Source organism: Erythrolamprus reginae, chromosome 8 (assembly GCF_031021105.1).
Source record: "Erythrolamprus reginae isolate rEryReg1 chromosome 8, rEryReg1.hap1, whole genome shotgun sequence".
Taxonomy (NCBI): Eukaryota; Metazoa; Chordata; class Lepidosauria; order Squamata; family Dipsadidae; genus Erythrolamprus; species Erythrolamprus reginae.
Genome location: NC_091957.1, coordinates 44228163 through 44242780, shown reverse-complemented (window position 1 = coordinate 44242780; position 14618 = coordinate 44228163). Strand labels below are relative to the sequence as shown.

The 14618-nt window shown below is 43.3% G+C and overlaps 2 protein-coding genes across 3 annotated transcripts in view; both read right to left on the bottom strand.

The window, feature by feature from the left end:
* Positions 1 to 3104: 3104 nt before the first annotated feature.
* On the bottom strand, positions 3105 to 5192 carry LOC139171512 (40-kDa huntingtin-associated protein-like). Its single transcript, XM_070759805.1, has one exon. The coding sequence runs from the start codon at positions 5133 to 5135 to the stop codon at positions 4074 to 4076; it is 1062 nt and encodes a 353-aa protein (XP_070615906.1). The 5' UTR covers positions 5136 to 5192; the 3' UTR covers positions 3105 to 4073.
* A 1753-nt stretch (positions 5193 to 6945) lies between these two features.
* Positions 6946 to 14618, bottom strand: part of FNDC3A (fibronectin type III domain containing 3A) — a 90909-nt gene continuing 83236 nt past the window's right edge. For both annotated transcript variants that reach the window (XM_070759803.1, XM_070759804.1), the window contains exons 24-26: positions 13647 to 13813; positions 12654 to 12775; positions 6946 to 9953 (exon numbers count right to left, since the gene is read on the bottom strand). In XM_070759803.1, coding sequence (XP_070615904.1) covers positions 9636 to 9953; positions 12654 to 12775; positions 13647 to 13813 — 607 coding nt within the window. In that variant the 3' untranslated portion in view covers positions 6946 to 9635. The remainder of the gene's footprint in view (positions 9954 to 12653; positions 12776 to 13646; positions 13814 to 14618) is intronic.

The following is a 14618-nucleotide window of genomic DNA, read 5'->3' as shown; positions in this document are numbered from 1 at the left end:
AGACCAGTTTCTCAACCTTGGCCGTTTGAAGATGTGCGGACTTCAACTCCCAGAATTCCCCAGCCAGTAACGCTGATTTCAAACGGCCAAGGTTGAGAAACACTGATATAGACTAAGGAAGGGGTAGACTGACCCGCTCTTCTCTTGATTGCGCGTCAACTTGGGCTACATATTTTCCTCGACTTACGACCACAACAGAGCCCAAACATTATGTTAACGGGGGAGGGGGGGCCGACAACATAAAATTTGTTTGTGAGGATTTTTGTTTTTTGGTAAAATGAGTTTGTAAAGTTGAGTTTTCGACCCATATAACTTTTCTTCTCACAATGGTTCAGTGAATCCCTGTGGTTGTTAAAGGAGTGACATGGTTATTAAGTGAATCTGGCTTCCCACATTTGACTTTGCTTGTCAGATCGCAGAAGGGGATTGCGTGACTTTGGGCTGCAACCGTCATAACTACGAGTCACTAGCCGAGCATCTAAATATTTAGAACTAAGACGCCTTAAACAAGATCTATTGCCCACAAGATCATATGCTGCAACGTCCTGCCTGTCGGCGACTACTTCAGCTTCAACCACAACAACACAAGAGCACACAACAGATTTAAACTTAATATTAACTGCTCCAAACTTGACTGTAAAAAATATGACTTCAGTAACCGAGTTGTCGAAGTGTGGAACTCATTACCAGACTCCATAGTGTCATCCCCAAACCCCCAACACTTTAGCCTTAGATTATCTACTGTTGACCTATCCAGATTCCTAAGAGGTCAGTAAGGGGCGAGTACAAGTGCACTAGAGTGCCTTCCATCCCCTGTCCTATTGCTCTCCTATACCTTTCTTATATTCCTATATCTCTTCTTCTATTCTTTCTTTCTTTTTTTTTTAATATTTTATTTATTGATTTTTAACAATTTAAAATCACACAACATAAAACAGTGCATAGTGAAATGTGAATTGTGCCCATCACCCCGACATACACACATCCCCACCACCAAATTGGGGGTATTTCTTTTTTTAATCCACTTAACCTAAGAGCAATATCTCTGTCTACATATTATAGAGTGATTCTAGTTTATTTCTTGTAGCTTGGTCTCGGATTCTGCTCGTCATATATCGTCTTACCTTGTCCCACCGTCCCATCAGCTGTCCCAAATCAGTTTCATTATCCAAATTTATCCTTTTTTCCATAATTTCAAATTGAATATGATCCACCATGTACCTATACCAATTTTGCATTGTCCATTTTGTCGCATCCTTCCAACCCAAAAATATTACTGCCTGCGCACTTTCTATTGCTGCTTTTTTATTTCTCTAAATTCTCCCATCGCATCTTCTTCTATTCTTTCATTGATATATTCTATTACTTTATCTTCTTTTCTATTATTTCTTAGATATATTTTACTATGAGTATCTCCTCTATAACCTTCATCATGTATTTTACTCTGCGTATATAGATATATACCCACTAAAACCCTCATGGTGTATTGGACAAAATAAATAAATAAAATAAATAAATAAAAATAAAATATTGATCACGTGTCAATGAGAATACCGTGCCGGTTGCAACTGTGAGAAAAGTTGTAATTCAGTTGCTTCAGTGCCTCAGTTGCTTAATTCTGCTAAACAAATAATTCCCTCAACACTGTCAAACTACAGGGTGCGTTCGAAAAGTAATGCCATTTTTTAAAAAGTAATTTATTGAACAGATTTGCACAAACACTTAAAATTCTTCAAAGTACTGTCCTTGGGCCTCTACACATTTTTTCCAGCAACTCTGCTATGACTGGTGCGTGCCCTGGAAGGCGTCTTCGGGGATCTCTCGCAAGGTCTCCGTCATGGCTGATTGGATCTCTTCTATGGACGAAAAACGGGTTCCTTTCAGGGCTGGGAACAAAAAGAAGTCTGATGGGGCAATGTCAGGACTATATGGGGGGTGGGGCAGTGTTGGCACCTGGTGTTTGCCAGGAACTTGTGGACTCGTAGTGCGTTGTGGCAAGGCGCATTTTTCGTCCATAGAAGAGATCCAGCATCCTTTTTACATCATGGTGACCCAAATTGAATGCAGTATTCTAAGTGTGGCCTTACTCCGAGGCAGATTAACAGAGCTGGAAGGAACCTTGTAGGTTGTCTGTTCCAAACTTCCACCCAAGCAGGAGATTCTACACCTGTGATGGGGAACCTGTGGCACACCAGCCATCACCCCACCCCAGCTCCACCGCGCATGTGTGTGCGCCTCCCACCTTGTCTTCTGGTCTCTGCCATGAATGTGTGAGGTACGGGGCGCAGACAGCGAACATGCACATATATGGGGGGGGGGCATGTAAGAGAGGTGCATTCATTGCATTTTGGGGCCTTGGGTAGTGCCTCCAGGTTGATGCAAGCGGCTTTCCAAGCTCAAAATGGGGCACCGTTTTGGGCCCAGTTTTGACTTCCAGGTTGGTGCAGACCTTCCAGGCCCAAAACAGGGGTGTGCTGGGGGAGGGGTGTCCACACACAAATGTGTCTACAAGTCTACGGAGAGGGGCGGCATGCAAATCTAATAAACATACACATACAAATCTAATAAACATAAATGTGTGTGTGTGGGTGTACGGGGAGTTGCACATGCATGCACGGGGGCCAGGGTGCACACAGAGGGGTCACGTATGCATGGGGTACACACGTATTGCATTAGGGATGCAAATTTTCAGCACATGACATAAAGTTTAGTCGTCACTGCCCTACACCATTTCTGACAAATGCCAATCTCTTGTTAGGACTGGGATGTTTTCAGGCTGACCTTTAGGCTGTCTTCTTTCAAAACACTATAGAAAACATGCCTGTTAATTATTAGACCACTTTGCATTCTTCTGTAATAGTAATTATTAAAAATCCCTACACCAAGCCAAGGGTTGACACTTCAGTGTTCCTTCCGCAAACAGACATGAGGTCAAATTGATCTAGTACGCCAGCATTTTACCTAATCGTAGTGTGTTGAAAGGGTCACAATTGCATGTCACAAAAATTAAGCCCAAAACAGACAAATACATACCAGCCAATGCAGGTTGGTTTGAATGCAGCTACTGAAAATGCTTTAATTATGATGGGAAAGAATTGCAAAAATCAATATGGCAAGGTTTTTAATGCTGCAACACAAATATCCTTTTACTCTATTAACAAATAAATAAATAATGCACTCTTGAGGGAAGAGAGGCAAGTTCTTACAGGGGCACTTGATCAAAATTAACAGTGTGTATTTAAAATTGGATATGCCTGGGGGGAGGGAGAGGGAAGGTTACTTTAAAAAATGTCAGACTTTGCCACATCTCAATTAAGAAACCAGTTTATTTTTTAAGAACTCCAGTCAGATCCAAATTCAATTACCAAACCAGCTAAGACTTGGGCAAGGTAAACATTCAGATTATTTCAAAGCAGAAATTAATCCAATACAGAACCCTGAGAACAAAGCTTAGAAATCCCATTTCGGTTCAAATACAGAAATATTTTGAAATTCCCTCAACTCTCCCAAATTGTTGTTCACATCATCCACGCTGAATTTAATACAGCCTCCATCAGAAGCACAACACTGGGAAGAAAACAATACATTTGGCGATGCTGATCAAAATAGCTTTTAAAGCTTCTCAACGCAAACACGAGAACTGTTCCGATCGGTTTCCATCCAACGTTGCAAATCTCATATAGTTTTCCCTTGTGGCCCTGTGGGATGAAGGAAGATTTCTAAGAAGCTGCAAAATAGAATATGGGCCAGCAGTAAACAATATGTTCAGTTCTTTCATAATCGTTTTTTAAGTTCAAGGAATGACAAGGTAGAAAGAACCAGGAATGTCAGAACAAAACTCCCACAGGCATGGGGGGGGAAATGCTTAATAGGAGATATAATCCAAGGTATTGGGACCTATAAGTGTCCTCCATCCTGTGGGAAGCTTCATGACATTTAATACACAGAGGAATGAAAATTATAAGCTTTATTTCCTTCCCACTGACTTCTGAAGTAAGTTTCATTCAATTCTTTCCCCTCTTCCACAAGACCTTTCCATGGATGGAAAAGTACCACGAGGAGCACAAACATAATCAGAACCCCTGCCCTGATGGAGTGATCATCTCCTGTACCACCAGGTGCAGCAGGTTGTTCTGCTCAGCTGTTAGCAGCAGCCAAAGTTCCTTCTGCAAAACCTTCAGGGACTCCAAGTCTTTCTCCTGACAGGCCATCACGGCCGACTGAAGCAGCAAGAAAAGCTGTGGAGGGACATAGCCTGAGGAGGCATCCAGGGCTTCCCAGGAGTACTTCTCCAAGGTCTGGGCGTGCTCAGGCAGCAGCTTGGACGGAGGAGGCTGCAGCAGGAGCAAGAGCAGCACTCGGGTGACCTCGCAGTGGAGCAGGTGGTCCAGGAAAGCGCCGGGCAGTGAGGGGGCACCGCCGGAGGAGGATGAAGAGGAGGCAGGGGCGCTGGTGGCGGATCCACCGCCCCCTTGGGCCAGCTGCTGGGCCTGCGTGAGCACCGCCAGGGCGCCGTCGTAGTCGCGGCCGAGCAGCAGGCAGGAGGCCACGTCGCGCAGTCCGTGCAGGGCCTCCAAGGGCAGGTGGCCCGCGGCCAGCAGGTCAGCGGCGCGCAGGAAAGCCGGCACGGCTTGGCTGGGCTCGCCGGCGGAGCGCAGCTCGTTGCCCAGCTCCAGCCACAGCCCCGCCGCCAGCGCCGGCTGCCCCATGTCGACGTGGAGGCGAGCGGCGAAAGCCACGCAGCCGTGGGCGGCCGGCAGGAAGTCGGAGAGGCCCAAGCCGGCGCCTTGCCGCAGTCGGAGCTCCCGCTCGTGCCGCAGCCAGAGCCGCGCCGCTTCGGCAAGGGCCGCCGCCTCGCCCGCCGGGTGGCCCAAGCTCTGGGCGCAGCGCGCTACCGCCAGCTGGCACCAGGCCGCGTAGGGGAGACTCTCCTGGGCGCGCAGCTCCCTCGCCAGCGCCGCGAACTGCTCCGACGCCTCCGAAACGTTGGGCTTTCGCAGGAAGCGCTTGCGGAGCTTAGACGACACCAGCCGGTAGCGCGTCAGGAAGTCGCCGCCGGCTCCGGCGCCCGAAGAGGCCTCGCCCGGGCCGAAGCCCGAAGACGAGCCGGCCCCGGTGCCCGGGACAGAGAGCATGGCGCCTTCCTTCTCTTCTCGCGTCGCGTCGGAAATGACGCCTCCGCGTCGCTTAGAAACGGCCCGGATGTGGAAAAGGAGGCTAAGGGAGGCCAGCCCGAGCAGCTGATTGGCTGATTTAAATTGGAAGGTGGGGAAGGGTGATGATAACGGTTATATTAGTGGTAGTCCTCGACTTACGATCACAATGAAGCCTGGAAATCTATACCGCTAAAGTATTAACGTGAGTTTTTGCCCCGTTTTTCTTGGCCAAGGCTGTTAAGTGAATCACTGCAGTTCTTAAGTTAGTACCCGGACTGTTATGTGAATCTGGTTTCCCCATGGATTTGGCTTGTCCAAAGTTCTCAAAAGATGATCACATGACCCCGGGATGCTGCGACTATGACATTTTTTTCAGTACTATTCTAACTTTGGTCACTAAACAAAATATTTTAAGTCAAGGACTACCTGTAGTTGGGTGTTTGTGGCTACAAAACCTCTGCACAAGTTGAGGCGTAAATTAAATTAATCAGGATAAAGCAAAAGGGACCTTGGAGGTCTTCTAGCCCACCCCCCTGTTCAAACAGGAGACCTGCCTAGCCCATTTCAGACAGGTGGGTGTCCAGTCTCTTTTTAAAGGCCTGCAGTGATGAAGCACCCACAATTTCTGGAAACAAGCTATTCCACTGTTTGTTATGTCAAATTTCTTCCTAATTCTAGGTGGCTTCATAATTATATTTTATCTTATTTATCTTATCTTATATCTTTTATCTCCTTATCATCTCATCTTTTATATCGTGAATAGAACAAAACAGAACAGAGTAGAATATGGAATAGAATATAATTCTTTATTGTCCAAGTATGATTGGACACACAAGGTATTTGTGTTTGGTGCATATGCTCTCAGTGTATCCAAAAAAGATACACCTTCCTTCACTCCCCAACCCTCCCTCCATCACTATCCTTCCTCCCTCTCTCCATCAATCCATCCTTCCTTCCCTTTTTTCTTTCTTTTCCCCTTTTCTTTCCTTCCTTTCCTCCCCCCCCTCTCTTTTTCTTTCGATTTCTTTTCCTTTACTATTTATCTTTTTAAAATTCTCTATATGTATTTCCTCTTCTGTTTTTTATTTAGCTTAAAAAATTGTCCAACAGAAATTGTCAGAAACCAAAGTAAAATCTAGATCTATCTCCAGCAACTTCTGACCAGGAGAACTTTCACAATCTTCGGAGTCCTGTCTCCTTGCAGTCAGGCATGCAAAGACAAACTTGAAAGATACTCCCAATTTTTAAATCCTCAGTTTTTTGAGACTTTCAATTGTCTGAATTAATATACCCACATCTGAGGCAGAAGCATTTCAAAGGACATCAGCATCATGTTATATCCAGCCTGATTGATGCTACCTGGAGAGAAATATTCTGGGAAGTTAAAGATCACCAAGTCCACATAATTTGAACAAAACTTTCTAATAGTAGCTGGTTGAAGATATATATATAACACTGCTGAATCTTGATCATTGAAATAATAAAGGAATATGAGTACAAGGTGTGAGGATCTATCTTTACATGTCAACCATTTGATGATGAAGAGCTGTTCTTTGTGGATGGGGTTAAAAAGAAATTTCCAAAGTGCTTGTTCTACGCTTCTGGCCAATTCCTGTACATCATGGGTCCCCAAACTCGGCAACTTTTAAAACTTGTGGACTTCACTCCTAGAATTCTGGAAGTTGGAAGCCCACAACTGTTAAAGTTGCCAAGTTTGAAGAACTTGGTTGTACAACTGTCTGGTATGTACATGTGATAGATGGAGACACAGCGACTTCACAATCCTAAATGTGAACATTTTTTTTCTTTTTATTGGCCATATTAAATATATTATCTATTTGATAGTTACAATTTAGTAATACGATGCCTGGCAGGTTTAACATAAGTATGAAATACGGCAAAAATTACAATACAAGAGAAAAAGGAGACCTAAGGTACATTAATGCCACTAGGTACGTCGATCTGGAATGTATAGCTGTAAATATAAAATTCTACATTATGCTTTCCAGTAAACTTCCTGGAAATATAATAAACATTTTGTGGCAATTACAAATACAAATTAAAGATTTTAACTTTCTAGGAAGTCATAATTTTGGTTAGTATTTTATTCAGAAAATCTAATTTAAAAAAAATGTATTTTCTCACACTGCTTGCCAATTCGGTGAGATTTCTCTCTCCTCACCTATATATTTTTGTTTGGTTTTTTTGTTACTTTCTAACAGAAATCTGCCGAAGGCAAATCTTATTTTATTTTATAAAAAAGTGAAGTATGAAACGAAATGAAGGGAGAACAGGTTGTAAACATTCCTGCAAACTAAAGACACAGACATTTGTATAAAACTCTTTTCAACACTGAGCAGAGGCTTCCATTACAACAAATGATTAACTTAAAAAGTTCTGCTACAAGTAGAACAATACATTCAAACATACATTTTTCCAGAATTTCTTTTTTAAATCAAAATAAATAGATCACATAAAAGAGGAGAGTACATTTTATGGGAGGGGGGGTAGAAAGATAAATTTCAGATTGCACCATAAATCTACTTTAAAGATAAGTGATATGATATCATTTACGTGTGTGTGTTTATGTGTGTGTAGTTTTGTGTGAGCGTGTGTGCGTTTCCCCCCAGGTGTGAAATGCAACACAATGCCACAAAAGATAAGCTATCATGATGAATTAACAGCCAGTTGTTTTGTTTTGAAAACAGACATGTTTCAAGCTAAACATGAGTTTTACAAGTTACGTCCACTTTCCCATATACAAGTACAAAGCATTCGGATGTTTCGTAAGGTGGAACTTTTCGGTCCCTATCAATATGGAAAACTCAACAAAATGCCTAGTCTTTTTTCTCTCTCTCTTTCTCTCGTTTTTGAGTTTCTTCTTCCAAAGAACAAAATGGATGATATCCAAGCTTTCAACCTAGTATGACTGTAAAGACAATGTTTAATTACTTTTATTTTACAGGTATTTGCTGCAGAGGCCTTACACAGAACAGTTCCTCTGTAGTGCATGATATTTGCCCTCCCACCCTTGCCAACCCACCCAAATAAATGAAATAAAACATGAGTGACCTGACACTGTGAGATGTTATTGAAATTTCCATCACAAATGGAAGACTTGGAATCTCACAAGACCAAACAGTGGAACACGGAACTGCTACAGAAGGAGAGATAATTACGTTAAAACTTAAGACCTAACTTTTGTTGGGGGGGGGGGGGGGTTGGGGTTAGTGGAGGTGAGGATGGGAGGAAAAGGAGGAGGGGGAAGTAATTTTCACACATGACTTAATCAAGCAGATGACATTAGAAGGATGCCCCGAGAAAAAACAAAACTAAACCAAAAAAATAAAAAATCCCCCAGAGAGTCGACTTTTTAATTCCATGTTAAGAATAGTACAAAAAACATTTTTGCTCAGTTTGAGCCAAATAGTGAAACATTTATCATAAATGCACTTTTTTTTTGTTCTCATTCAAGACCAAAAAAAATGCTGTGCTCCCCCCCCCCCCCTTTGGAAAACAAGGAAAACCCAACGCTGCAGCGGTTTAATTATTTTTCCTTTTAAAGTTAGAAACACAGGGTGTTCTTAAATCTCTCAGGCACAGAGAGGAGGCGTTGAGTGGGGCCGATGAGAGAAAGCATCTCAATCAGAAATAGATGCTTCCGGAAGTGGGAGTGTGGGGGGGGAGAGATTCTCTCGCCACATTTTAAGAGCAACGCAAATCCTGCTGTGTCCAGGTAAGTTGGACACCTTGGATTAAAAACTCAAAATGCTCACACCTACTACGGCTGCTGTCCTAGAAGGAACAGCATGTCCTCCGTTCCCCCCCACATTCCCCTGTTAAAATAACTGGAAAAATTAACATTATGCTATCTCTAAAAGTCATTTGGGTGGGGTGTATTTTTCTTTTTTTAAAAAATCAACAGCGTATCTGAAATGGTTTCCTTGCGCTGCATCCTAGAATACAGGATTCTCTTTTTTTAAGCGTAAAAAGCATCTTTGCTCCCACACATCCCCTGGTCCCCGAATGTTAGGGCGCGTCTCCTGCCCTCTCTTCTCGCTCGGTTTGAGAATTCAGGACTTGCTGTGAAAATTAAGTCAAAACTCTTGAGAATTAAGGCATCTTTTTTTTTTTTGCTGTTTTCAACAGCTAACCCTGATTAGAAGATGCACCACCGTGCTGTAATAGGGATGTTCTTTTCACGTCAGCCTGCCCTTCCTCCTCTCCCCCGGGGTGGGGGGGTGGGTTCTTCGTCCCCGGAAGGGAAGGTGGTGATGGGAAGAAGAGGAGGGGAGGAAAGGCATCCTGTCCATCCAACCTGTTACTCAGCAGCAAAAAATGGAAATGTGTTGTCGTTTTTTTAATTCCACCATTCCCAGCTAGCATTTTAATTGGAATTTACATAAATACCCAAGGCGTAAAACTTCCATATGAAAAATTATAAGCTGAGTGATGAAGTCACTTCTCGTGGCCACCGACTTACTTGATCACAAAGTACTGAATGATAACAGCAAACAAAATGGCAACCGTTGCGAAGATTACAAGGAGCAGAAACGCAAACTGTTCGTCGCTGAAGGCCTTCCGCTTGCTTTTCAGGAGCTCTGGAGCTGGGTCCGAACACGGAGAAAGCAGCTCCTGCTTTTGAGATGAGAAAGCGGTGCTTGGGCTGTACGGGCCAAAGAGTTCTTGCCATCCAGTGGAGTCCTGACACTGGCGCCCAGCGCACACCCTGAATCGGTATTCACAGTTTGTTTGCACGTTGGGGACGCGGTAGGAAGTTTCTGGTCCCTTGTAGATCTGAGGCAGGAGCAGGAGAAGACACACATCAGATTAAAAAAACAAGGCAACCTTGGTGGAAGGTCTTAAGCATAAAACGTATCAGGAAAGACTTCATGAACTCAATCTGTATAGTCTGGAGGAAATATTATTTTACTGAAAGAGTAGTAGATGCTTGGAACAAACTTCCAGCAGACATCGTGGGTAAATCCACAGTAACTGAATTTAAACATGCCTGGGATAAACATATATCCATTGTAAGATAAAATACAGGAAATAGTAGAAGGGCAGACTAGATGGACCATGAGGTCTTTTTCTGCCATCAGTCTTCTATGTTTCTATGTTTCTACCAGAAATTCTTAGATGTTCTAGTCAGGTTCCCAAAAATGGGTATGGGTAGCTTTGGGAGCTCCATTGAATGAAAGCAGATGGATAAGATTGTTGATGATCACTGCACTGCCTTTTAAGTGCTCCCATCTAAGCTTTGGAGAGGACAGGTGGGCAACCCCTTCAAACAGTCTCAGTTGGGCCATGGAATCGGTTCTGAGTCTGTCATCTGCACCTCTATTACTCTCTGGTTTGGTTCTGCAACCCAGCAAGATTAACACAGACTTCAGAGGAAGATCAGAATTGCAGAAAAAACAATTACTGTCAACCTGCCTTCCTTTGAGGCCCTGTATACTGCACGAGTCAAAAAGAGGGCAGTGAAAATATTTACAGACCCCCTCATATCTTGGACATAAACTGTTTCAACTCCTACCCTCAAAATGACACTATAGGGCACTGCACACAAGAACAATTAGACACAAGAACAGTTTTTTCCCGAACGCCACCACTCTGCTAAACAAATAATTCCCTCAAAATGCTGTGAAACTATTCACATCAGGTTGCATTACTATTGCTATTGGTCTTATAGTTCCTGTTTCCCATCTCCTCCCACTTGTAACTGCATGACTATAATTTTGTTGCTTGTATCCTTGCGATTTATATTGATATTGCTTCCTAGTATGATTTGATTGCTTATTGTACCACAAGACTGTCACTGGGGTGTTGTGCCTTGTGATTCTTGATGAGTGTATCTTGTCTTCTTATGTACACAGAGAGCATATTCACCAAAGACAAATTCCACGTGTGTCCCATCCCACTTGGCCAATTAAGAATTCTATTCTTGAAACATCTGGATGTGCGTATCTTTGGTACTGGTGGCTATCCTGCTGGGCACCCTAAAAATTGCCTTCTTACTGATCTATAAGGCCTATGAATTCCATATCATTCACATTTACTGGCAGTGGCTTTCACCTTGAGGTTTAGATAGAAGGCCTTTCTGGTTCTTCCAAGAAATCTTAGGACTTTCTAACTGAAAAGAAAGATGGTCTACCACTAAGGAATAGTCACATTTAATACGTTTCGCAATCTTGGAAACATTCAAGAGCATAGACTGGAGTAACACATCACCCCATAAGCTATGATTCTGCCTGATTGCACAGCCGTTCGTCTGAAATCTGCTTGAGAGGTTGGACTACAAGACCTCCAAGGTCCCTTCCAACTCTATTATTCTGAGAGGCCACCTCAGTGGTCTGATGGGTGTTGTGGTTAGCTCTGGCCCAGCTCCTGCCCCAAGGACTGTGGATGTGGGGGAGACATCCACATGCTGCAGGCCTGGTTTGCCCCCGGTGGAATCTGATGATGAAGGCTCCTCTGACCAAGAAGACATGAGTGACAGGGAGGAGGAGAGTGTGCCAGACAGCTCAGGAGATCAATTATCTAGCCCCTCCTTGGATTCAGAGCAAGAGTTAATGATACAGCCACCCATGCGGAGAGCGATGCATAGGCAGCAACAACTGAGAGATTATTATCAAAGAAAATGAGGCCACCCGTGGTTGGGTGGGGCTGTGGTAATTAGTGAGGCTGGCCATTGTGGAGAATTATCTGATCGTTGTGTTTCATGACTGCTTTACTGACTGACTTGTTGTGTGCTGATTTTTCCCTGCTTTGAAACTAAACCAGAGCAAAGTGTGTTTCACTTTGTGAAAGAAGGACTTTGAATTGCCTCACAGCTGCAAGCTAAATATCACAGGACTGATAAGGGACTTGTATAAATTACCAGTTTGTTTGGAGACGAGTGCTCTTTGATATACCAAAAGAGGGCTTAGTTGAATTTTCATTATAAAGAACATTGTTTTGAATTTTCAAACGTGTGTGTGTCTGAAATTTGTACCTGTGAATTTTTGGGAGGATTCTACCAGAGAGCTCGACAGAACAATGGGGAAGAGGGATTTATGCAGGAGATGACCAGGCTGAGACCGAGGGGTCAAATGTGTCATTAGTCATGAGTCCCTTCATGCTCACGAGAGATCTAAGTCCAGCCCACCTAGAGTTCCATTGACTTATCTACCGCCAATTTCCATTGAGAGTTAGTAGTTGAGAGCTTAAGCTTGCAATAAACCTTTATACTCATTTGAACTGCTTGGATGTCCCGATTTCCCTTGCGCTTAAAAATTTGTATGATAACGAGGACAGTTTTATTAACAAGGGTGTCCAACCTTGGCAGTTTGAAGGCTTGTGGACTGCAACTCCCAGAATTCCCCACCTGACCAAGATCTTAAATATTGCCACGGTTGGATGCCCCTGCTTTATAACAATGCCTTCAGAGTTACTGTATTTGGGGGGGGGGGATTTTCCACACAATATTGGTTAAAAAAGAGATCATTCTGGGATTACCTGATCCACTTCCCTCCCAGTGGCAAGCTGCAATATGTAAACAATGGCATCGCCCTTCATTGGCTGTAAAGGCTCCCAGGTGACTTCACAGACATTGTCTCCCAGCTGATGGACTTTGGGTGCTGCAATTTGGAACAAGTTGGAAGTTAAACATTCATGCTCTATATCAGCGATGGCGAACCTTTTTTTCTTTGAATAAAACAATCAATTTAACCATTTCTGCTTTATCCTCCTTGCTATGGAAATGCAGTGGTACCTCTACTTATGAACTTAATTCATTCCGTGACCAGGTTCTTAAGTAGAAAAGTTTGTAAGAAGAAGCAATTTTTCCCATAGGAATCAATGTAAAAGCAAATAATGTGTGCGATTGGGGAAGCCACAGGGAGGGTGGAGGCCCTGTTTCCTCCCAGGAGATTCCTAGAGAGGCCCCACGGAGGCTTCTCCCTGCCTTTTCTGGCCCTGTTTTCCCCCAGGAGATTCCTAGAGAGGCCCCACAGAGGCTTCTCCCTGCTTTTTCCGGTTACAATTTTGGAGGCTCAGCTTTGTAAGTGGAAAATGGTTCTTTTTTTATTATTATTATTATAAATTTTAATTTACATACATATATACGTACAATACATAAATCAATATTACTACATTTAAAAGAAAAACAAAAACAGAAGAAACAAAGAACAAAAAACCAAAAAAACCAAACAGTATTTCGACGAATTCGTCGTCCAAATTTGTCTGGAAAATGGTTCTTGAGAAGAGGCAAAAAAATCTTGAACACCTGGTTCTTATCTAGAAAAGCCCGTAAGTAGAGGCGTTCTTAGGTAGAGGTACCACTGTAGTATGTATTTTTATTTACACCTCATAACCTTTGTGAACTGTCACCATTTTTATTAACAAAGTTCATTGGTTTTTTTTTTCAAATTATTTGACGTTACTTTTAAAAATGTTTTTTCCCCTTGCTCCATTTATGAATGCCATTAACGAATGCTAAAGGCCACTCACCTTTCATGGCAGGCGGTGGCGATTTGGTTGTGGCAAATGCGTAAACTTCGGAAAAGTCCCCTTCGCCGGCATCATTGCACGCTTGGATTTTAAAATAGTATGTTGTAGACTCGCTAAGCCGCTGCACTTTATACGTGTGGCAAGGGCCACTGTAGACAGTGATGAACCTGACGCGGGAAGAGAAAAGATCTGAAAAATACTCTGAGCTCAAACCTTCCAATCCAGAAACAAGTCCAGTTGCCCTTTGAAAAAATGTCGTGTGGGCAGGCAAATTTCTTTTAAAAATGATGGGACACCCTGAAAGGTTTGGCGTATCAAAGATAGCATCTTTTAAATTCCAAAGAGTGAAATAGCATTGAAAAGTCACTTAAGCGTGTCTGATTCAGACAGTAAACCCAAATGTCAGACCCAAAGGGTTTTTTCAGGAGGCAACTTTGCTCCTACACATCCCCAGGGACCGCCTTCTGCTGCACGAATCCCAGCGACCAGTTAGGTCCCACAGAATGGGCCTTCTCCGGGTCCCGTCAACTAAACAATGTCATTTGGCGGGGCCCAGGGGAAGAGCCTTCTCTGTGGCGGCCCCGGCCCTCTGGAACCAACTCCCCCCGGAGATTAGAATTGCCCCCACCCTCCTCGCCTTTCGCAAGCTCCTTAAAACCCACCTCTGCCGTCAGGCATGGGGGAACTGAGATACTCTTTCCCCCTAGGCCTTTACAATTTATGCATGGTATGTTTGCTTGTAGGTATGATTGGTTTTAAAATAAGGGTTTTTTAGTTGTTGTAGTATTGGATTTACATGCTGTTTTTATTATTGTTGTTAGCCGCCCCGAGTCTACGGAGAGGGGCGGCATACAAATCCAATAAATAATAAACTGGACTTTCTTGTTTTTTCTTTAAAGTTGTTTCGCTTCTCATCCCAGAAGCTTCTTCAGCTCCGATAGGATAGTGGGGAATGGAAGGATTGATGTTCCC